General features: G+C 39.9%; 1 protein-coding gene across 1 annotated transcript in view; it reads right to left on the bottom strand.

The window, feature by feature from the left end:
* Positions 1-19,449, bottom strand: part of LOC103808784 (PH domain leucine-rich repeat-containing protein phosphatase 1-like) — a gene marked incomplete at both ends in the record, with an annotated part of 34,982 nt that extends 15,533 nt beyond the window's left edge. Inside the window, 3 exons of the mRNA XM_009081589.1 lie at positions 1,762-1,928; positions 17,129-17,254; positions 19,253-19,449. Of these exons, the coding sequence (XP_009079837.1) occupies positions 1,762-1,928; positions 17,129-17,254; positions 19,253-19,449 (490 nt within the window). The remainder of the gene's footprint in view (positions 1-1,761; positions 1,929-17,128; positions 17,255-19,252) is intronic.
* Between the last annotated feature and the right edge of the window lie 3,454 nt (positions 19,450-22,903).

Here is a 22,903-nt window from a genome sequence, read left to right as displayed (position 1 = left end):
CTAGGACCTCACACAGCCCCTTCCACTGGCACAGCAACAACTGGAACGGTGACAGCAGCTTCCAGCTACTCACTGCCTGGGTAACACCACCTCTGCTGGATGAAGATAAGGCTGGAGGACATCATCAGTGGCAAAGGGAAAGCCAGCACCAAGGGGCAGGAGTTCCTGAGGTACTGGCTTTGATCCACCAAAACAGTGCCATGTAGCCTCCCTAATATTTTTTTCCTCTCCAGAAGTTCACAGGTCTTCTTTGTGCATTCTTGACAAGCTCAACGCAATGCGGGCAGGGCAGACTGTTACTCACTGACAGAATAGGACCAGCTCACAGAAGAACAAGAGATGCAATCAGTTTTGCACCACCTCAGGTATATGCCACTTCTCCAGATTTTCCTCATGCAGAATCTCAGAAAACACAAGAGTTTGAATCAGTCACCTGAACTCTTTCACTCTCATACGTTCAGGTTCGCATTAGTGAGAAAAAAATTTAACAGTTTATTAATTGTCAGCAAGACTCATCAGCTGTTCCTACAACTGCAGTATGAAGAGAACATTAAACAGAGAATGAACATGGCCCATCATATTATTTATAAATGCTTTCTAATCTCAAACAGAATTATCTTTAGGTGCATGAACAAAATATAATCCAAACAGAATTAGGTGTTTGCACATGGATAAAATATAATCAAGTATCTCCTGTTCATTTTCTGATATTTAAAAAGGAAAAAATATTTTAAAAATCATTAAAACAGAAGACATCCATTTTTTGTCCATCTATCTTATGCTAAAATTCCCCTTGCTACCTGGAGACCTATACTGACATTCACAAAACATTTAATCCAGTCAGTATTCCTCTCCAGACTGTGTTCATAAGCTCTTGGAATCGCTGCCTGCTTTGTTTGTGAAGCAGACCTGCTGGGTTCATTCATCTTCCACTATGCCAAACTGCTTGTTTTTCCAGAACGAAATCAGAATTATACAAAAATACAACAGCCTGCATAATCCATCTTGTATCTTTTGGTTGTTTTTCAAAGAGGAAAGGATTTAGAAATGTGGTTTAAAACATTTTGTTTGAACAGGACCATCCACAAACACAATCCTGAGGTACTGTGCAATTCAGTTACCACTGAAATTAAAATCACAGTTATATATTCAGTACGGAAACATTCATCTTTTTGAATACAGACAGCCTGCTGATTCCACAGAACACATACATTAAATCATTCTGATCACCAATCATGCTGCTGTCTACCCATTTGTTACATTCTCAGAGGAGCTGCAGTGGAAAGAACAACTGGAAGGTCACAGTTACTAGGAAAGAACAACTGGGGTTGAGCCAAGTGAAAACAGGACAGGAACCAGGCTGAATTGATGAAATCAGAGATTTCTTTGCTTGGGGGGTAACAAAAAACTTCTCCACTCAGACACATAGGATACTATTCCTACCTAGAATGGCTCCCTTTGATGGGCAGCTCATCAACTCTTATTTGTTCATGTGAGTCAAAGGCTGAAAAACTAGTCTGGCTTCAGTAGATAGATAGAAATGTTCTGAAAACTGCATTCTGTTTGAAAATATCCTTCTATTTACAAGAAAAGCATTAAGTTTCTTATGAAAGCTAGTCTGTTTCTAACACATTAAGTTAACCAACCTCTGAAGCATTACAGTCAGGCCAATGTTCCACAAGCAGCAGTAATTTTTAGGGAAGCTCCTGCAGATCATGGCTGCAAGGGCAGAGGAAGAGCAGTAGAACCATATCACTTTACCTTTGTAATTCACTAAGCGCTCTACTTGTGGATGGGCTGGGATTTAGCCTCAGGAAGTTCTGCTTTAGATTGAGATGAGTGAGGTCTTGGCTATAAAACAGGTTGGCAGGCAGGTGCTCCAGGCTGCAGCATGAAAGATCCACTGAGCTTATGCGTTGTGATGCAACCTAGAAGTCAAGTACAACACCAATATGTTAATACTGTAATAAAACAGGAACATTTCCTTCACTTCTACCAGCACAAGATAAACAGCTTTTAAGCACAATAGAAGTCAGTGTCAGCATCTATAGCTGATTTAACACAGTCTACATAATTGCTGCAAGTTATGCCATGATCTCTTGCTTGGCCTCAGTGCTTAAACCAGGCCCATAGATGGCTAGCAGGAGAGAAAGCACAAAGGCCTGTCAAATTCATAAGTGAAATAGATACATTTTCATCAATGAAGTTATGTGATACTTTACAATCAGAAAAAAAGATATATTTGACATAAACTTTAGCTTACTCCTTTACTTAACAAGTAACATCAGCAAAAACATAGTGCACGAGTTTTCTATATTGCTGCATTGCCTCCTCCAAGTGAGTGGAGGGGATAGCAGTCATCACCCTATCTTGGTTTCAAGGGTCAAAAGCAGGTATAAAATGGCAGAAGAAAGTTATCCCATTTATACCTTATTGGAGAGGAAAAAAAATAAATAATCACAGCGCCAGCAGCAAAGCACTGAACACCTATCTCTTCTCAATGAATTAGAAGACCACCCAAGAGTGATAAAAATGTGACAAATCCAAAACTGGTATCTGGGGGTTTAACACTGTTTTCTAGAAAGGGGAAGGCAAAACAAACCTGGTCGACAGAGGCTAAAAAAATGTTACCACCTAGCACTATATAAAACTAGCATCTTCCACAGAGACCTATAGGCAACTACCTCAAGGAACAGCAACTCTGCCTCTTAGCAAATCTCTAGGATATAGCTGTTGCTTTACTTATTTATTAGACTTTATTAAAAAAAAAAAGTTTAAAAAAAAACCCAAAGCAAAAAAAACACAAAGCAAAACCAAAACCAAGCCCAACACTGCAATGCAGAATTCTTGCATTTTCTAATACTATTTACAATATCCTTTCATAAAGTACAGTGGCAGAGCTAGTTACATGACAAAGCACCACCACACAGTAATGCAAGGCAGTGGGGATGGTGGGCAAGGAGAAGGGGCCAAATGTTACAAGAGAGAGGCATTTTTGGAGCAGGCATGGCTTAGCTCAAAGGAGGAGAAGCAAGTAACTTCACCATTTTACACTTGTGGGACTGCACAAACAGTGCTCAAATGGTTACATGCTCTGTCAGCTGCTCATCATTTCATTTTTTCATTGGTGCTTTTACTGGCCTTTTATATTGGGATTCTGGAGGTATAAACACCATGTCTAAGTGACAAAAAGAGGAAAACACACAACAAATCACAATCAATGCCCAGTGCCCTAAGAGCTTCTCAACTCCAATGCAGGAGACACCACTCAACCTTCTGAGCAGAGACAGAGTCCCTGCCACAAAATACCCTAAAACTGGAGGCGTCAGGCTTTGTGTAGCCTGCCACTGGAGAGGAAGGCCAAGGAGATTTTTGTTTTCCTCTCCAACGCAAGCTACACAGGCCTGAGGATAAGTGGTTGCTATTATAAACACACAGCCATAAGCTTCAAGAGGAACAGACGGTGCAGTGTTTTTCTCCAATGCGACCGTTAATAATCCAGTCCTCCCACATCCATTAAAACGCTTGAATTTTTGTTACTCAATTAGTTCAGTCCTTTTGTTACTGAAGCTACTACTTTTCTTCCCCTTGTAGTATGAGACAAAAATTATTCACAGGCTATACTAAGCAGTCATTTCTGAATGCTAGGTATTCAGTCTGTTTATGGTGCCAGAACCTGCCGAGTACAGTACAGTTCTCATCACACTGAAAACACAAGAGATGAGAAAGTGCTGACAGCCATTAAATTAACAAGGAGAAGGTTTAATTTCAGGTGTGATGCTTATATAAACTGTGGCTTCAACTACTTGTTTGCAATGTGATAGGAAAAGCAATAAGCAACCCAGCAGTGCTTAGCAAGGCCAGTTACTCTAAAAATATCTGAAGTATCAGAATCGGTAACTCTTGAGTGCGAATCATGCGAACACAGCCAAACAAATCCAAATATCCAGATTCTACTGTTGTTGCAAACAAGGATGCTAATCCTTTCCTGAAATCATCAAGCCTTGTGAAATAAATATAGTTTAAAGTAATTTTGTTTTTACAGGTTGTGTGTTCTGGTTACTTTCTGTTTGCCTTTTTTTTTATAAAGGAAAACTTTGTTATACAAAGAATTTAATGAATATTTTCATGCAATTGACAAGTTTTGAATGATGCCTCTACCAGAGAGAACTGTAAAAGTTAAAAACACATTGTAAAAGGTGCTAGTTCTGGAATCAACTGATAATTTTAGATAGCTTTATTTAAGTCTTTTTTGTTACCAAGCAGCACTCTCAGAATTAACTTCTGAATTGTTATAAGGAAGGCTCATATAAACACACAGTTATTCTTGCAGGCAGGGATAAAGACTTCTCTCTTTTCATGGCTCAATACTGTTCTATAACAAATTCCTACAGAATATAGCAATGATGAAAACCAAAGAAGAACAGCAAAGGAGAACATCATCATCTTAACAATACTTTCTTTTGTTCACTAGAAACTTTCACCAGTTTTTTGAAGCTGAATACTGAAATTCTGAAATTGCTTTGTTCTCAAATGAAACAATAAAAGAATGTTTCAATCCTGCAACTGTCTTCAATTGACTTACATGCTATAAGACAGGGCATGCATGTGTTTACTATTGTTTATTAAGAGCAAAGACTTATTCTAAAAGATGATACAGTTTTTTAATAAAGCACTGAGTTTTCCTGACTCACTGTGGGGAATCACTGCAGAGATAAGCTGATAAAAGCTAAGAAAACACTAAGCAAAATATCTGTCACATTCAATAAACAAAAAAGCATCCAGAGGAAGGGACAATATCTGCAGAAAGTAGGGTTTCCACCAGAAGAACCAAAACTGAACCCAAGACATTCCACTGTAAATAAATACCTCAACAAGTTACCCGAGCTGGCTTCAACAGACACATGCTCTAAAACCAGTGAAGAAAGTTGGTATGGCAGCACTGCTAGAGGGAAAGACTTTCTAGATAAACATGGAACCTACAGTAAGTGCCTGTTATGATTTGTTTGGTGTTTTCTTCTGGAAAATTTTGAAGTATAGGTGTTTGATGTGCTTTACATACATGTACAAAAATAAAGCCACAAGCAGCACAGTTCAGAAGTCCCTGGGCAGAAGTCATTGCCCAGAACAAACTCTCTGGAAAGTATTCTCATCATATCCTAAACTGATGCATCCTTAACTCTTGTTTCATATGGAACCACTCTTGCATTTCCAGCACTAATAACACTAAGGAAATTGCTGGTGCAATAGCCTTCTTGGAAGATGGTGTATGACAACCACTCAGTATGAGCTGTAGAGTCAATGCCTGTCTTTGCTGGAGAAGTAAGACATGCAACAGTTTGACAGGAGTATAGCTCAAACACATTGCAAGTTCTTGTACTTTTTGAGTCCACTTCCCAGTTGGGATATTTAATCATCAGAAAATATAAAGAAGCAATACAAAATATGCTGCTTTCTCCATTTCCTGGAAATTATTTTTAAACACTTTACGGTCAATCACAGTATTGCAATGTGCCCCTTGTAACACCAGAGGAATAGTAAAGAGGTAAGACCACATTTTGCACATCAAACTGCAAAGTCCAATGAAAGATTATCATTTTTCCCCAGTTTCTGTTGCAATCTCAGTTATGCACCGTGGGCCTACAGTGTTATAAGCTGGGTTTTTTTCAGTCTCCATATGAATGTGGCAAACTGAGATGCAGTTTTGAAGAAGTGGTATACAACTACAGCACATGTATTACAATGACTCCTGGGTCTACCCCATTGCCAACACCAAAAAGCTGTTGTCATGCTTTTAATTTTCCCTCAGTAGCAATAAAATGCAACTTTATTCTGTGAATGTCACCACAAAAACTGCTGCCAGAGAGCACTCTCCCCACCTTGTGCTCTAAGGCTCCTGCTACTCCCCACCTAAGAGCTTCACACCTGGCAAAAAAAACTAGGAGTCTCCCAAATACAAAAACTGGCTTTTAAACATGTGTTACTTGTGCCACAGTAGTACTCAGCAGTATAAACAACAATTTTAGGAAGCCATCAGTACCTTATAGAGCTTCACCAAGGTGTTTTGATTTTAATCTTTTTTAATTGTCATGTTGAAAAAGGAAAACTATTTCAAGACTGGTGAAAGTATGGTATGGATTCACTGGAAATCTTTAGCAGCTGGCAGCAAAAATACAGAAAAACACTCGCATCAACTAATATTCTTGCTGCTTCTTGCTAAAAAACCACTTTGCTTTGTCCATCAGTATAATGACACCTCTGTCACCAAGCTATGCAACAAGACTGATTATTGTCTTTGTTTTAATGCCTTGGCTATACTACAAAAATGATCTGTTGCTGACAATGGATGTCAGCAATGGGCACAGCTGAACCCAGCTGTATGGACAAACACAAGCCTTGTTTACACAAGAACATCTTTCGGTGTGACCTGTGGTATGAATTTAAACCAACGTAATTATGTCTTTTTCCTGTTTACCCTCACCCCATTCCCTATAACTCTATTCAGATAAGAAATTATTGCTTAGGACTTCAACAGAAGACAAAATAACTGAACAGCCCACACTGTATAGGCAGCCAAATTCCCAGTCTGTTTGAACCAAGCTGCTGATGTTAAATTACACCTGGTGTAGACAAGCTAATGCAAAGGCAGGGTAATTTTTCTCCTTTAGGATTTGTTTTCAAACAGTTCAATAATCATCACATCCCACCAATGCCTGCATAAGGCTTAACTAAACATTGATGCATTGCCTTGAAATACCTAAACTAACTTAGAGCAAACAGGTTCTCCTCACCTCAGAACTAACCGTGCTTCAAATCCTAATCCTCCTTTCTATTTGAACATCAAAGCCCCACTCAGCAGAGAGGCCTCTCTCTGCTGAGCTGAATTTCACAGCCAGGAAACACATTGGTGCCCTCAGCCACAGCCAAGTGCTGAGGAACTGCTCAGACTGGTAAACAAACTAATGCCAAAAATTTTAATGAAGGGGGGAGGATAAAAACATTTGCTTTCTCTTTAAAGTCATATATTTTCATTTTTCAGCTTTTAAAATGAGTACAATCCAAGGGTGAAAAGGTAGTGGCTTTTCTGGCCTCTCTTTTTTATTTTCTTTCAAATGTTAAATTAGATGCATGCTAACTCAAGCTCAGGGCCTTGCACAGAAAATATAAAACTCAGCAGAGGCTTGAAAGCATGTCACTCAGACTCCCCAGCCCAACAGGCAATGCCATAGGTAAGAGCCATAATTGCCTACCAAGATGAAGGGCAGGAGTGCATGTCAGCGTGGCAGCATTCACAGGGCACACACCTCTCAGCCCATCTCTCCTCTGCAGGTGATACAGCCAAAAGCCTCTGGTACAAACACCTTGCACCAAGCAGGACTCAGGGGCACAAGTATTATTTAACTTGACCCTGCTCTACTCACATTATATCTGAACAAAGCTTTATATAGCATGCAGAAATAGCTCACTTCTACTTTTGGCCCTTGTGCAAACCTCTCAACAACTTAACTGAAAACAATATTAGCAAATGTGTGTGGGGAGGGGGAAATGTGAAGGGGATTAACCAGAAGTTGCACTTCTTCACCCTCTGTGACAGAAGCCCAGAAAAAAAATTTCAGAAATGTCAAAGTCAGTGTCCCAAGTTTAGCATCAAGACTTGAAAGCAAGAATTTGTCAAAAAAAGTGACATTCATCACTTGTCATTTGGAAGTGCTGGGTACAATCTGAAGTCATTACCAGAATAAGAGTATTTTTGTTCCTCCAGGAGGAAAACTGCTCTTCTTTCAGAGATCATGTACTGGTATTGATATTACGCAGGGAATGCCATTGACACTGTACCCTGGTGGTAGCCACACTGGGATGTTCACACTGTAAGGACAAGGCTTAAGATACAACTTGGAGTTAAGTGACAGTAGCAATAAGTTACTTATAATTCAGATGTGAATCTCTGTTTGGTAGAATGAGGAATATTAACATCCTTAGAACAGCCTGACTGAAAAGAATTAAGCTGTAAATATTGCAAAAGAGGTGACAGTCTCACAAACATTAAGAAATGCCCCTTTTTCTTCTTACAATTTCTGTTAATTTTTGTACAAAGACAAGCTGTTGTACTGCCAAGCACGCAGACTTGGCAATGAGCAGCCCTCCAGCACTTCCTTTCAGCATTTATCCATTTCATCATGGAACAGATCCTCATTGGAAGCAATGCTAAGCTACATGCAAAACACTAAGAGCAAATCATGCCTGGGCCAATCTGGTGGCCTTCTGTGATGCAGCAACTGCAATGGTCAACAAGGGAAGACCAGCTGATATGGCCTACCTGGACTTCTCTAAGGCCTTCGACTTAGTCCCACATAACATCCTTGTTTCAAAACTGGAGAGACATGGATTTGAAGTGTGGACTATTCAGTTGATAAGGAATTAGCTGGATGGATGCATCCAGAGAGTTGTGGTCAATGATTCTATGTCCAGTTGATGGCTGGTGGAGAGTGGTGTCCCTCAGGGTCACAGGTCTTGCGATCTGTGCTCTGATATCTTTATCAACAACATAGAGAGTGACATGAGTGCACCCTCAGAGCAAGCTTACAGATTACACGACAGAAGGAAGAGATGCCATCTAAAGGGACCTGGACAGACTTGAGAAGCAGGCCCTCATGAGGTCTAATAAGTCCAAGTGCATGGAGCTACACCTGCATCATGGCAATCCCAACAACACGTACAGACTGGGAGAAGCAGTCAATGAGAACAGCCCTGTGGAGGAGGATTTAGGGGTTCTGGTGATTGAAAAGCAGGACATGGGGCAACAGCATCCACTTGCAGCCAAGAAGGCCAACTACATCCTGGGCTGTATCAAAAGCAGCATGGCCAGCAGGTTGAGGGAGGCAATTCTCCCCCTCTACTCTGCCCTTGTGAGACCTCACCTGGAGTACTGCATCCGGGTCTGACATCCCCAACACAAGAAAGATGTGGATTTGTTAGAGCAGGTTCAGAGGAGGGCCACAAAGATAACCAGAGGTTGTCCAGGAAAGCTGTGGATGCCCCATCCCTGGAAGTGTTCAAGGTCAGCTTGGACAGGGCTTTGATCAACCTGGTCCAGTGGCACCTGCCCATGGTGGGGGTTTTGGAACTAGATGATCTTCCAACCCAAACCATTCTATGATTTACTATAGATTTCAGACTCTTTCCAGTGAGACTTCTACTAGATGTTCACTTTTCTGAGTCTCCCCAGTCCTGTGGGGAGAGGGTGGTAGGGTTCTGTTAGCTTGTGTTAATTAAGAGGTTATGCTAGGTCCTCAGTTTCTGATCTAGGTTCTCTGACACAGCAGCATCATATGGATTAATTCTACAATGAGATGAACTATTTTCATGCTATTATTTCACTAACTCAGAAAGGCCTTCTGATCCAAGTCTTTTATAATACAAATAATCACGAATATAGCTCTCCTGGCCTGGGGCCTAAAACTGGTCTCCAGCACTCAATCCCTCTTCTCCCTGGAGACCTTCATCCTTCTCCACTGACTACAGAAGATGCCTAAGGAGAGAAAATGTCCCTAAAATTAGTTTTTGCTAATAATTCCTCCCCTTTTTTATTACCTGATACACTGTGCTTGGAAAGGCTCTCAGTGTTACAGCCATTCATTTCATTCTGTTGTGACCTTATACATACTGAAGTATTGTGCAATATGTCAGTCCCTACAGCTCCCTCCCATCTCATGGGATCTGCTCATTGCAGACACTTCATTCCCCTGAGCCTCGCTAAGAGCAAAGTTATATTCCCCGCTTGCTTCTAGCCCTCCACTCCCAGAGATTACTGAAAGCATTTTGGAATCCTTCTGGATGGAACTCACCTTAAAAGGTAACATCTGCAACACCTCACTGAGCTTCTAGGCAATGCTTTCCTGTATTTATGCAAAGGCTGCACAAATTCAGCTTCAATAATATCAGAACCTGATTTAGAGGCTTCAAAAGACGTTGCTTGAATGCTATTCCAGATGTGTGGGCGATACTGAGTTTTCTGTTCTCACTCTTGGCTGCAATACTTCAATAACTATTATTAACTGAAGGCAGCAAGTCCAAAACAAGAACTATAGAGTCGCTAAATGCCAGCAAGGAAAAAGGGGAGAAAAAATAGTGAAGCTACAGTTTCCCTAGAACAGAAATGAAGCAAAAAGCTTGAAGTCACCATTACACCACTTTGGAATCAGCTGAACTATTTTGACATGTAAAACTAACAGAACTAATCAGCTGAGCCAAAACACCAAGCTTCCCTCCTGAGCCATTAAGAGAGACTACACTGAAGCACGCTCAGAAGTTCATTTTCAAAGCACCAACTAACCTCTAACAATCAAAGGCACAAAAGAATAGGCTTCACAGAGAAGAGAAAAGAAGGAACACTGTCAAGTGTTATCATCAAAAGAGAAACAAAATGGGTTACAAGTTTGCTTTACTTAATCTTCTGCTTCTACACTTCAGATGACAAGAAGCCACCCACAGCAAGAATGACCAGATATGACTGCAGAGCAAAGGTCCCAAACATTGAAGATTTCGCACACACAGAGAAAAGGAAGTCAAGTTCCGCATGGAAACCAGAGGTTTGTTTATGTTTGCATACTTGTAATCACCGCCAAAAGGAAGCTGTGGGTTTATTTTTAGGGATCTATTTTTAGAGAAAGTATTATCTGAATATTGTCATTTTATGGTATTAGAGGAAAAAATGGTTTCCTTACACTAAACTTAGAGTCATCATGTTTCCTGTAAGAAAGGATCAGTTCAAAAAAGCCCCACTGAAAAATGAGAAAATCTTTCAGGGTTCTCCTTCCTTCACTAGATGTTGAACCAGCTTTTGCAATGGGTAATGGCACTGCTTAGGCTCACAAATGTGAAGAAACCCAAATAGTTTTCCTCAAAGAAAACAAGCTTTGGTTAAAGGCTCTTTTCACAAGATGCTACTGATGCTGACAGTATGCTAAACTCATTTTTAGGTCATACTAGAATAGAGATTCATTTTCACGCCTCCAAGCACTACTGGCATAAGAAACAAACCAACTACTGCATGGTCACCTTCTCAGCAACCAGCACGTCCCTGACCTCCAACCTGTCCCAACACACACGGTAGCCCAGAATCATGATGGTACATTCAAACACAGGAGCTAAGACTGTAAAGCTAAAAGAAAGTGTCAGAAATTTCTAACTGCAACACAGCCTGTTCGTGGCACACAACCATTCTCTGTAGAAGGATCAAAGGTAACAAAGAACAGCCAAAAAGCAAAAATACTAATCTAGAAATTCAGATCACACGGAAACCAATGTAAAGTTCTTTGTCGCATTCTTCCAGAAGGTTATTCATTGATTACAAAGCTAAACAGACACCTGGAGAGGAGACAGTGCATTCAGTGACTCAAAAGTATGAACTGACAGCACTGTAACAAGTAACATCCCAAATAACTTAAACTACTTGTTTCCCTACAGTCGCCATTGGAGCTGCTTTGTGGTCAAGGCTTTGAAAAAAGATATTCCAAGCTGGTTCCAACCAGTAAGCATAAGAAAAGCCTGTCCTTAATGCCTCTAGAGATAACTGAGGTTTGGTAACAAAAAACTGCAATGATGAACTCTGTAAAGACCTTACAGCTCATTATAGTATCTAGAAACACATATGAAATAGGTCAATCACCTAGAGGGCAAGCCAAGGCAAATGTAGGGCTCATTTAAACATGAGACCAGTGGCTTGAAGCCTTCTTTACATACTCTATTTGGTAATGAAAAGCTCTGCAATATCTGTGTTCTACAATGAAGTTAGTGTGGAATTTTCTCACACAACTTATCCTGGTTGACCGTGGCTGATACCAGAAAGTCAGATGTTAACATCTGATAGTATCCAAAATAAAGACAAAGTTATATGCATGAGTGGATATGACTTATTACTTATTACCCATCACTTTAATTAATGAGCAGAATCTTCCATGCTAAAGGAAAAAGCAGTCCTACAGCTGATTATCTTTCCATAGCTCCAAGGCGAATGAAGCACAACTGAAAAGCAGGTACATCTTTAGTGGTAATGTTCAATTATTGTTCACTGCATTTCCTCAGGACCTTTCCTGTGAAACGTATGCACAAGTTGATCATCTTGTTCTCCTATTTTAGAAATCTATTTGCTGAACTGCAGTCAAGTTCAGGAATTAACTTTCAAATTCTACAGATTTTTTTTACATAAATGTGGCCTGTAACACCAAGCGTGTGCTCAGAACCCAAATCTTTTTTCCTCACCAGAAATAGAAATCCTATTACTAGAGTCATAGATCAGCTTTCTCCTCTTTACTTGGTTCATACTCACCTTTTACAACAGTCTCTGAACACAATTGTCAAATTTGTACTGAAAAAAATCACTAGAAGACTGAGACAGATGGTCAGAACTAGATGACTGATGAGAAAGAAAAAGCTAATTTTGCACTGCTGCTTCAGGTAGGTCTCTACACAAGTTAAGGAAAGATGGAGAGACTGCAGCTACAGAGGCTCTTGCATTACTTACTTGTATAGTCTAAACTAAATTCAAATCTGATCCTTTTTTCTGCTAGCTTCACAGTTCAAAAAAATGTACGAAGAGAGCATTCTGCACTGACATGAAAGGAATATGGCCAATGTGGCAGCATGCCCTTCTCCCTTGAATTTGCTACTCTTGCTATTTTTAGCATTACTTAAACATAATGTACACTGACATCATAATTTAATCTCTCCTTTTTCACAGCAGGTGAGGGTTGTCTGGAACACCACACACACTTCCACTGCAGACTTGAAGACAAAAGTGACTGAAACAGAGAAGGGAAAAAACAAAGGCACACAGGAGAAAACTCTTTAGTTTGACAGGTTTTAAATCAAGGACCTCTATTTGGTCATTCATTGTATTTTAAACAGGAGGGATCTTTTGTGTATAGGCACCTAAGCCCCACCCAACAACTTACTCCCCACCAAACATGCTGTTACTATAGCCACGGCTGTCCAGCTCTGCCTGGGAAGCAGTCGATGGTGCACAGACACAAAGGGCTGTGTGCCTGTACATCTCTACCTACCCACATGTATGGTGCAGCCATGCACAGGTAGCTTACGTGAGGCAACCAAGCATTATTTACAGCCCTGGTCTCTCATCACATCTCTTCCTCTACCTGCCCCACTGAAACGGGCACTAAAGCAGGAAATAATTGTCGCATGAAGCTGCCAACAGGCTTCCTGCTCTCCTACAGCTGAGAGGGGAAGTCTGCAGGGTCAGATAACCTGTCTTGGCATGCCCACTGGATCACATTATTTCCAAGAAAATAAAATTCTGTAATATGTCCCAGCTTGCGCTCTGCAGTACTGAATTTCTGAGGCAGACGTTGACATCCCATTTTAACAGTATGCCTTGGAACGTGGAGGATGGCAGCCGAGCCATCTATATCATGAGTCGTGTCGTAGCCAACACTTACAACAACAGCAATTTCACATATTGAAAAATGTTTAGGTTTAGCTGTTAGAAGTGTCAAACAGCAGGAGCTTGCCACCAATTCCCAAAAATAAGCCTCACGACAGGAAGTTCTACCACTCCATAACACCTTACACATAAAACCTCTCTCTCTTCTACATTAAGGGTGTAGCTTTTTAGCTTTCAGAAGTGGCAAATGAGGAAAGCCCTCATCATGTCTTCCCCACTGTTAACTGCACAATTTTTGCCCTGCCCTTCTGCATTTGACATTCAAGTAGTAAATAGTGGCAGATTTGCTCTGCAAGTAATTGTGCCGGTTCCAGATCCACCAGGATGACTTTATGCAGACAAAATTCTTTAAAGCCATGAAGATGTTCCTTTCTTCCCCCTCTGCTCCCCCTCCCAGTTGCATAAGCTTATTTTTCAACATTTGGCAACAGAACGAATGCATTAGATCACAAAGGACCAAATCTGTTGTTGTTGTTTTCCTTTGGAGCTTCCTTAATTAGGACTCCAGCATTTGGAAAGTAAAAGGCAAGAAATGCACTGTGGTATAGAACTATCAATATTAACGAACAAGACATTTCCAGCTTTTAAAAATATTCTGTTTGAGGCTAAATCAGCATATCTAAAAGTGACCTATTTGGAATAAGTATGTCACTAAGTTCGATATTTAGGTCAGTATTTGTGCAGTAATTCCAGTCCGTCCTGAAAACAGGAGTTCTATTCACCTCAGGACACACATATATAGAAAAACTGATCCTAAACACCTATTCAAAAATCTCTTCGAAAAATTTACTGGGGCAGAGCATGAGAGCTGTCTTGGCTATGATGGATTTCACTGTTAGAATGAATCTGATTATACAGGAGCAATGCTCATTTTTAATTAAATTGAACCCAAGCCTCTGCAAACACGAATTCAAATGTTCTCTAGCATACACGTATTTATTGCAGGAGTGATGTGTTAGGATTTGTCTCATTCTGAAACACCACTAAAAAGTCAACATTGTCAATATTCTGTGGGGAGAAAGACTGCAGAGCAAGCATTCTTTGCAAAGTCTCCTTCCAACATTAAGCTTGTTATTTAAAAGTTAAAGCAACATCATCTTGTAGCTCTTTGGAAGTATACAGAAGATAGAAATGAAAATATTTTTATAGTTAAAAACTGAATCGAGCAATTTTAATGAGGTATTTTACCAGGGATTTCCTTCTGCATTAAAATCTATAATTAAAGCTTTCATTACACTTGTAAGTATCAGAACTTCTCAGCTTTCAGCAGCACACATTGGGAGCATGGCTGACTGCAGAAAAGCTACCATCGAATAAAACACAAATGTCACTTCCAAAGCAAATGCCATTAAACAACAACTATATTTAAAACAGTCTTAAATATTATTCAGAACAACTCACAAAGGGCAAGTACCATATATAACACCAGGATTAAAGAATTGGAAAGTGCCATGCGACCTAGCCCATAACAAGCAACTAGAAGCCCAAGAGTTTGAGCCATATCTCCCTAAATTTGTTTACCTTTAGACATGCAGTGCTCTATACGGTATTTTCTTGGTTAGAAAGAATATTTCAACACCTTTGAACTTGAGTAGTTTCCAATCCCCTGAAGCAGAAGACCTCATATAAATGTTGGGGTTTTTCTCTCTGTGTGAGAATGCTAGCTTGCCTGAACTACAGAGCTGAAGATTAAACGTTTTCTCATTTATTTATACGTGTAAATCAGGGATGTTGCACCTTGCAATTAAGCACTTGGACACAAACAGTATCAGCTGGAGGAAATTTGAGTTCCTTTTGCATTATTACTACTTTCCCTGTTTCTGTTCTTCAGAAACAGTGCTACCGTGCAGCACTTCCCACACGACTAGCTTGCATACAATCATGTTTGTCTCTGTTTTTCAGTCTAAGGATAGACACTCCAAACATCAAAAAAGCAGCTTGAAGTGGCAAAGTGCTGTTTCAAAATCCATGAATGCAGAATGCCAAGTCTCAGGTTTGGGGGCTGGGAGGTGGAGAGCTGGGGAAAAACACATTTTTCCCCTCGAAGAATGTTTTACCAACTAAAAGAATAGCACAGTGAGTTTCTTCAATTTTGACAGTCTGAAAAGACACTTGAAACTATGTATTTTCTTTCTACTCTTACATAAGAAAAATGGGAGGTTATCATGAGTGCATGGGGATATGTTGTCATGCTGGCTATCGTCCCGATGCTGTTAGTCACTTGGGTGAACCAGAGAGAAAGAGAGAAGCACAGCATGGCACAGAACAAGCTTACGCTGCCAGTAATTCAGAGGGGCTTTCTGGCCATTTATCTCTACTTCTGAAGTTCATTGTTTTCCACTGTTTTTCTCACTCATTAGATTTGTCTTTCATTTATCTGATGTCAAAGCCTCTGGAGATGAAAGGGCACTACTGTCCCAGAGAGAGCCACAAAGCAGCAAGAACTCAAAAACCTGACAGATCGTGCCTCACCGTCTCATAAAACATGCCCTGGGGACTTTTACTTTGAGGCTTAACAGACCTAAGCAAATATAGCTTCCTTAAAAAGAATTTAAAAACTTGCTAGAAAAAAAACCAAAACGACAGTTTAAATGATGCATGTGTTGGGAGGTGCAACAGTTACTGCTCAGAGAAAGTTTGACATCTGATCAAACCTCTTGAAAAAGTCCACAACCTAGGCTGCATCATTGCAATAGGCTGGGTAATACATTATTGCAACCTAAAAAGACAAAACAGATCTAGTGTGACAAAGATCTATAAGCACTACTATGGAAAACTAAGTTGCTTTAACATAGAAAATAGCATGGGCAGTCCTACCAAATATAAAACTAATGAACAATTTAGGCCCAACTAGAAAACCAAAGAGGGAACACTGATAGCAAAAGAACTCACATGGTAATAAAAAAAGCAAATATAATGGCAAATTACTTTGAGGAGAATTTATCAAAAAAGTGGCAGAGATTAGGAGACAAAACAGGTAATTGCAAAAACAACCTTCCAACACAAAATGGAACTGAAGAGTCAAATGAAATAATGCAGGCCCTAAATTCCCATAAGAAATTGTGCTTCAAGCACAGTTAAAATTTGCTTTACAAAGGTTTTAGTTACTAACTTATTTTTTCCCTGACATAAAGTGATTGCTTATTAAAAAAACAAAAATCGAACAGTTGCAAAACTAAAGAGATTCAGCAACATTTCCAACCAGGGGAAAAAAAAATATCCTTAATTCCAGCAATTTAATATTTAGGTTCTGTGTAAGGAATGAACTGAAAAACATCTGACACTATTTTAGATTTTAATCACACTGAAATAAAGCTTTTTAAATTGAAATTTTGACAGTTATATTTGTCATCCTTTTTGTTCTAATGATCTCACTACATCCATCCAGCTGGATCAAGACTAGAAAAGGGAGAAAGTTCAGCACAGCACTTTGCTTATACAACCATAGCAGAAAGAAATCTCAGTGTAAATTACATGCAGAAAAATTTGTCTCCCTGTTGCCTGTTAGCAAGAGCTCTCAAATTGAATGTTTTTATGCAACACTAACAGCAGCAGTAGCAGTTCATGATGGTCTATCCAGAAGAGAGACTGTATCACTGCATGGAGAAGACTGAACTGGAGGAAATGCTATGAACATCCCATTTGGGCAGGAGTTAGGACTATTCTCACCTTTGATGCTTGTCGCAGCCATCGCAGATATTCAGTGAAGTTATCGAAACAAATGTAGTAGGTCTGGCTTTGAGGTCCAGAGGAGCTAAATGCTAAACAGTGCTGGTGCTTCTTCACTTCTTCCACCTACAGGAGAGACACAAAACTCTTAGCCGAAAAGAGCCAACAGCCTCTTTGCAGAACTCCTCAGGGCAAAGTTAAAATGTGCCCAAGAGGAGCTCAACAAGTAGAGTTGGGCTAATCATTTCAAACACTCAAGCTGGATCTTGGCTTTCAAATATTCCTAAAATCTGCACAAGCAAGGAATGAGAACAGAAGGATAACAGAATTAATGGAGAAAACCACCAAGAACTTCAACATTTTAACAGAGACTTAGCACCATAAAAGGTCTACCAGTGAAACACATTTAAGGCTGCTTTTATGCAACCTAAAAAATACAATTTATACTCCTGGTTATTAAAAACACGTTTAACCAAATGCTTCTCTTACAGACCAATTAAATTCTTTGGCATTTCTCAACTTGCTAAAAAACACCCAGAATACATCATTCTGCTACCATACATGAGAAGTCCCACACAACTTATGGTCTCGATGTCTCAGCACAGCATTCTGGAAAGCCTTTGCAAACCAGGAAGTGCAGAGTATTTATGGGGTTGAGGAAGAATATTTTTTGAGCAATAATTTAAAAAACACTTAGTTCTGTGCCAAGTATCCTCCTCCCAAGCTTTGTCAGCAGAAGCTCTCGGTACATTTTTCTCAGCTTGGTTATCCTTTTGTTTTAAAATTTGTTGTCAACTTTCTGCTTAACACAGTCTGCATGTTTTACATCACATAAGGCATTTATGTTCAAAAACAACTTAGAAATTCCATGTTAAGCAATTTAAAAAGGTACACAATCTTTTATCTTTTTTAATTAAACTATACACATTTTTCACCTCAAAAAGAAGGATGATGAGAACCTGAATTCTTTCCTGTCCAGCATCCTACAGCCTGGAATACAATTCACTGTCAAGAGCTCACAGACTGTTGCTAAAAGAGGACCATATCTCTACTTCATAATCTCCAGGGAAGAGTTGGAGAAGCATATGAAGAATCATGAAAGGAGACAGGAAAAACAGCTCCTAGAAGGCAGCACTTCTTTTCACACTGCTAGTATAGAATACTAATGAATTAACTGTAGTCTGCATATCTAATACTGTGACACTTGTTTTTCAGCCAATAGCCCTAAGAATCCAACTTGTCAGTATGTAAGTAAAGGAGGATTACTTCAGGTGTAAATTCCTCCTCAAGCTGATGATTCTCTTCCCATTACCTTGGCTAAACAGGCCAATAATAGTGTGCTGAAACACTATTTAGGTCAAAACAGCAATATTGTAATCTTACTGTCTTCACTAAAGTTTCACAGCATCACAGCATGGTTAAAGTGGGAAGGGACCTCCAGAGGTCATCTGATTCAACCCCTTGCTCAAGCAGGGTCACCTACAGCTATAGTTGCCCAGGACTATGTCCAGATGGTTTTTAAATATATCCAAGGATGCAGACTCCATCACCCCTCTGGGTAACCCATGCCATTGCTTGGTCACTGTCACATTACCTTGTGCTGGGTTTCAGATGTAATTGATCAGAACAAAGTCCAGTTTCAGCTTTTCACAAGTAAAAATATTTGTTGCCATTAGCTCACAATGGCCCACTACTCTCACAATGCTTAAGCACTCAAATCTCTCCCAATTTTCCAAATTAGCCCATGCCCTTACCGGTCCATTTTCAGACCTTTAGAGTAACCCATCATGGATGAAACCTGGATGAGGAGGCATGGCACAGTTCATACACAAAAGAGCTGCATGTATCCCTTGTCTGTGTACTACTGCACATGTAAAACACTTAACACTGCACACAAGAGAAAGAAACTGATTATGAATCCATTGCTTTTCTTTATTGTTTTAATTCAAATATTCTAAATTGTTAAATATGACTGACCATAATCACAAGTCATTTATGTATTTTGAAAACCCCATTTGCAGAAAGAAGCATCTGGGAAGTCAGAATCATCATAATTGAATGCAATCTTCTCTGCATAGAGAGACAAGGGTTAACCAAGCAAATACAGGAAACAAAATATCTTACTTTTCCACCAATTAAAGGGAGGACATGCATCTTTCCAGTCTGGCTTTCTTTTACTGATGAGACAATTAGGCATGTTCCACAAAGGATAGCTTGGCGTCTTGTCCATCTGTTGACTGGCAAATGTATTTTCCCTTTTCGAACATTGTACATTCCTGAGAGCTGAATCCGTTCGGAGCTGCCAATGCTGTGGGGCTTTCCTGAAATAGAAACAAAAGCATCCACTTAATCACAGAAAATCTTTGTCTCTTTTGCTCAAGTCATCCTCAGACTTTATCAGCAAATTTTGAAGCTACAGATCGCAGCGTGACAAATGAAACACAGCTTCAGAACCATGCAAGCAGGTAATTTAATATTAGCTTCAGTACAGACTTTTTTCATAGGTAAAGGTATATGACAGGTTGGTATCAGGAAGAGCAGACCAGGTTACATAATATGCAACAGTCACAGAAGTACCAATTAATGGTACCAGTCTTCTCTATAGAACTTGGAAATTCAATGTTCATCCTCAGCACTAAGTAATTGGTTACTGTTCACACTGCCTGTTTGCTAAATGCAGAAGGGGGTGAATGTACTTCACGGTGACCTGCATCTCTGCACTGCCATAGCTCTTCTGGCTGTCCTTCATGTCATGGTTTGAATAGCTCCAACAGCTTTCCAAAGAATACAGTTCTTGCTTTCCCCAGCCCACCCTGCTGGGGCATCCAAACTCCACAGCAGAGGCAGCACACTCAGCCACAATGTAAGCAGATGCAACCTAGATGAAACCCCTCACAGGCCCTGCTTTGAGTCTGAGTAGAGCTTCTGAAAGAGTGAAGTTCTTTTGTCTGTATTACAATGAATTCACAATAATTCAGATTATTAGCATAGCTACCAATTAGACCAAATCTATTTATGATATTAAATGTCTCAGACTCTACTAATCTAATCTATTGATAAGATCCTACTCTACAGAAACCATCAAGAGCAATGGCAACACAACGAAACATCTCTCATCTCTGCTCTTAATAGGACCACGTTTTTTAAGGATATAAAAGGGAAGAAGCACAATTTACTCATTTTAATCTGAGGTATTTATCTAAATTAAGTTGCTCTATCAAACCCTACACAGTCCAGTTCAGATCTGAGTTATCTACATATACGAAGACGTCTACAAACAGAGACAAGAGCTAATCATGTTGAAGGTAAACCAGTTCAAATTTATGTAAGAATACCAGTGTTGGTGAAACTTTAGGAGGGAGCTCCCCTGGATTAAGGAACCAAAGGCTATGTTAATTCCAAGCAGCTTCCCCATCACAATACAAGATAAATCACTCCTTTTCCTACAGTAATGTTTACCAACATTAAGGTAATACAAGGACTTAATAATTAGTTATGACTTCAGAAATGCAGAGAGTTGATCCTGTCTAACCCATATATTCAGACCAGTGCCAGCTGAACTCCAGCAATGAGAAGTGCTGCACACTATTCCTCCAACTTGCTCTTACTCCTGCTTGTATGACTGCTTATTTGTCTCAATGAGTCTGCTCTTGCCTTCAAGTTATCTCCAGAAAGATAGAAGACACCTACCACATGCCCTACCCACTGCTATTCTCTCACCCCCGCCTACCCCATACCAATTCTTGTCCTTATCTTTAAACGCAGCTTTCTTGAATCTTCCTGCCAATTTAATGAGCCAACACTTGGCTTAGTTACCCTCAAGCCTTGCTCTGCTCTAATAAACACCAGCATTTAGGCTACCACTGTCTGCCAGTTTGGATCTGCAGGAACATTGCAGTTGCTTGAAGCTGAAAGACCGAAACTTTAATGCCCACAGGGTATCAGCATCAAATACAAAAATAGGTGCTCCAAGAAAGCTGTAATTTCCCTGCCAGGCAAATTCAAATCCAACCACAGAAGCTGTGGATAAACTCCTTGCCCAACAGAACAGAGGAAACCAGGGGACACCCATTCTGTGCAAAGCTACAAGACAACTGAGAGAACACAAGCGAGTAAATTAGAGCAATTCAGCCTTAACAAACACAAAAGCTGAAACAAACTTTGTATTTGAAATATGAAACATTTAGTTGCTAATGGAACCGGTAATTTACCTAGCTTATGCAGAGCACTGATTAAATAATTAATCATACACAGAAACAATACAATCTCTGTAATGGAGTAAAAAGTGCCTGGTAAACAGAACAGTTGTATACGGAAGAGTTGTCAGAGGTGTGAGCAGTTTCATCTCAAAAATTACGTTTTACGCTCATTTTCCAGGGTCTGTTTCTGACTCTGTGCTCTCTAACTTCACTGGAAAAGCACAACACATTGCTGGTCGAACCCCCTAGGATGGCAATGCACAACCTCAATCCCTTGGGAAGACAAGCTCATTTAGTATTTCAATATAGTTGAATGCAGCTTTGCCCATTCAGAAACAAAGGGCATAATTTGCACTGAGTATGGGCAGACTTGTGTCCTGGAAAACACCAAACCTCAGAAATTCTTCAGGATTATGGTATATAACAAAGAGTACACGCTCTGGCCACAGTGCTGCAGCCAAGAGGCTTGGTATGAAACACAAAAGCATTCCAGAGCAATCAAGAAGTAACACTACCCGGCCTAGCATAGTGGTAAAACGACTACCACACTGGGTGCTCACACTTCTTGAAAAAAGTTACAGGGAAAATAAATTCAGAAGCCTGAGAAACCTGCTTTCTAGGACCAGACTCCTTTGGACTAGGTACATGAAGTTAAGCACAGCTACACCTGTAAAACTATTCAGAAGTCTCTAAAAGGCAGTACTTAAAATTTCATATAAATTCATAGAGGCTGTTAAGTCACCAGCCACAATAACAATTAGTATCCTCAGTAAAGGTTTACTAGAAAAGCCAAAACAGAACTATCACTAGAAGTATTCAAGCTAGAAATGAACAGTATTTTCTCGCAAAGTTTGTAGGTGATTGGAAAATTACTGGGATAAGAACCTTCAGTTCTACCTAAAAATATCAAAAAGAAATGAAACAGCCCCTTTAAACTCAAAGGAACCTTTCAAAGGATTTAAGATGCTTTTTCTAAGCAAGTACCACCCCTTGCTAAGTGAAAGCCATAAGGTTCTTGATGAGAACATACAGAAATAAAACACTGGGCCTATTTCATTAAAGCAAATGGTTTCTCTCTTCCTATTCTTGTCTACTTCACTACATAACCAACCATCTGGTTGGACCAGATGATCTTTCAAGGTCCCTTCCAACCTGGGCTCTTCCATGATTCTATAGCTCGAAAAGCCCATGTTTCATATTGGATCACATGTTGTTGCCTGAGATGCAATCTGCTCACATAGTTAGTTTTCTTCCTTGCTAAAGGGTTGTAATCATTGATATTTGATAGTATCACAGTGTTCTATTATCATGTAAGGGGGAAGAAAAAGCCAAAAGCCACTGGCTTATTTTGATTTTAAGCAGAGGTTATTCAAGGACATACTAAACTAGTTGTGGAACCAGATTCCTAAATCTACAGAAGTTTTGCAGGTAACTGAGCAAAAGCTGTTTAAAAAGCAGCTGCTTTGCCTACTGAAAAATAAGCTTGGACAGACTGCAGCTTTAAAGAGCTCAGATATTTGCTGCCAGGAGAGCATAAAGGAAGGAAAGGTTTAACTGACAGCGAGCTCTGCCACAG

This window comes from Acanthisitta chloris, unplaced genomic scaffold, assembly GCF_000695815.1.
Source record: "Acanthisitta chloris isolate BGI_N310 unplaced genomic scaffold, ASM69581v1 scaffold13159, whole genome shotgun sequence".
Lineage (NCBI taxonomy): Eukaryota > Metazoa > Chordata > Aves > Passeriformes > Acanthisittidae > Acanthisitta > Acanthisitta chloris.
The sequence above is the reverse complement of the archived record's forward strand: the minus strand, read 5'-3'. Positions and strand labels throughout refer to the sequence as shown.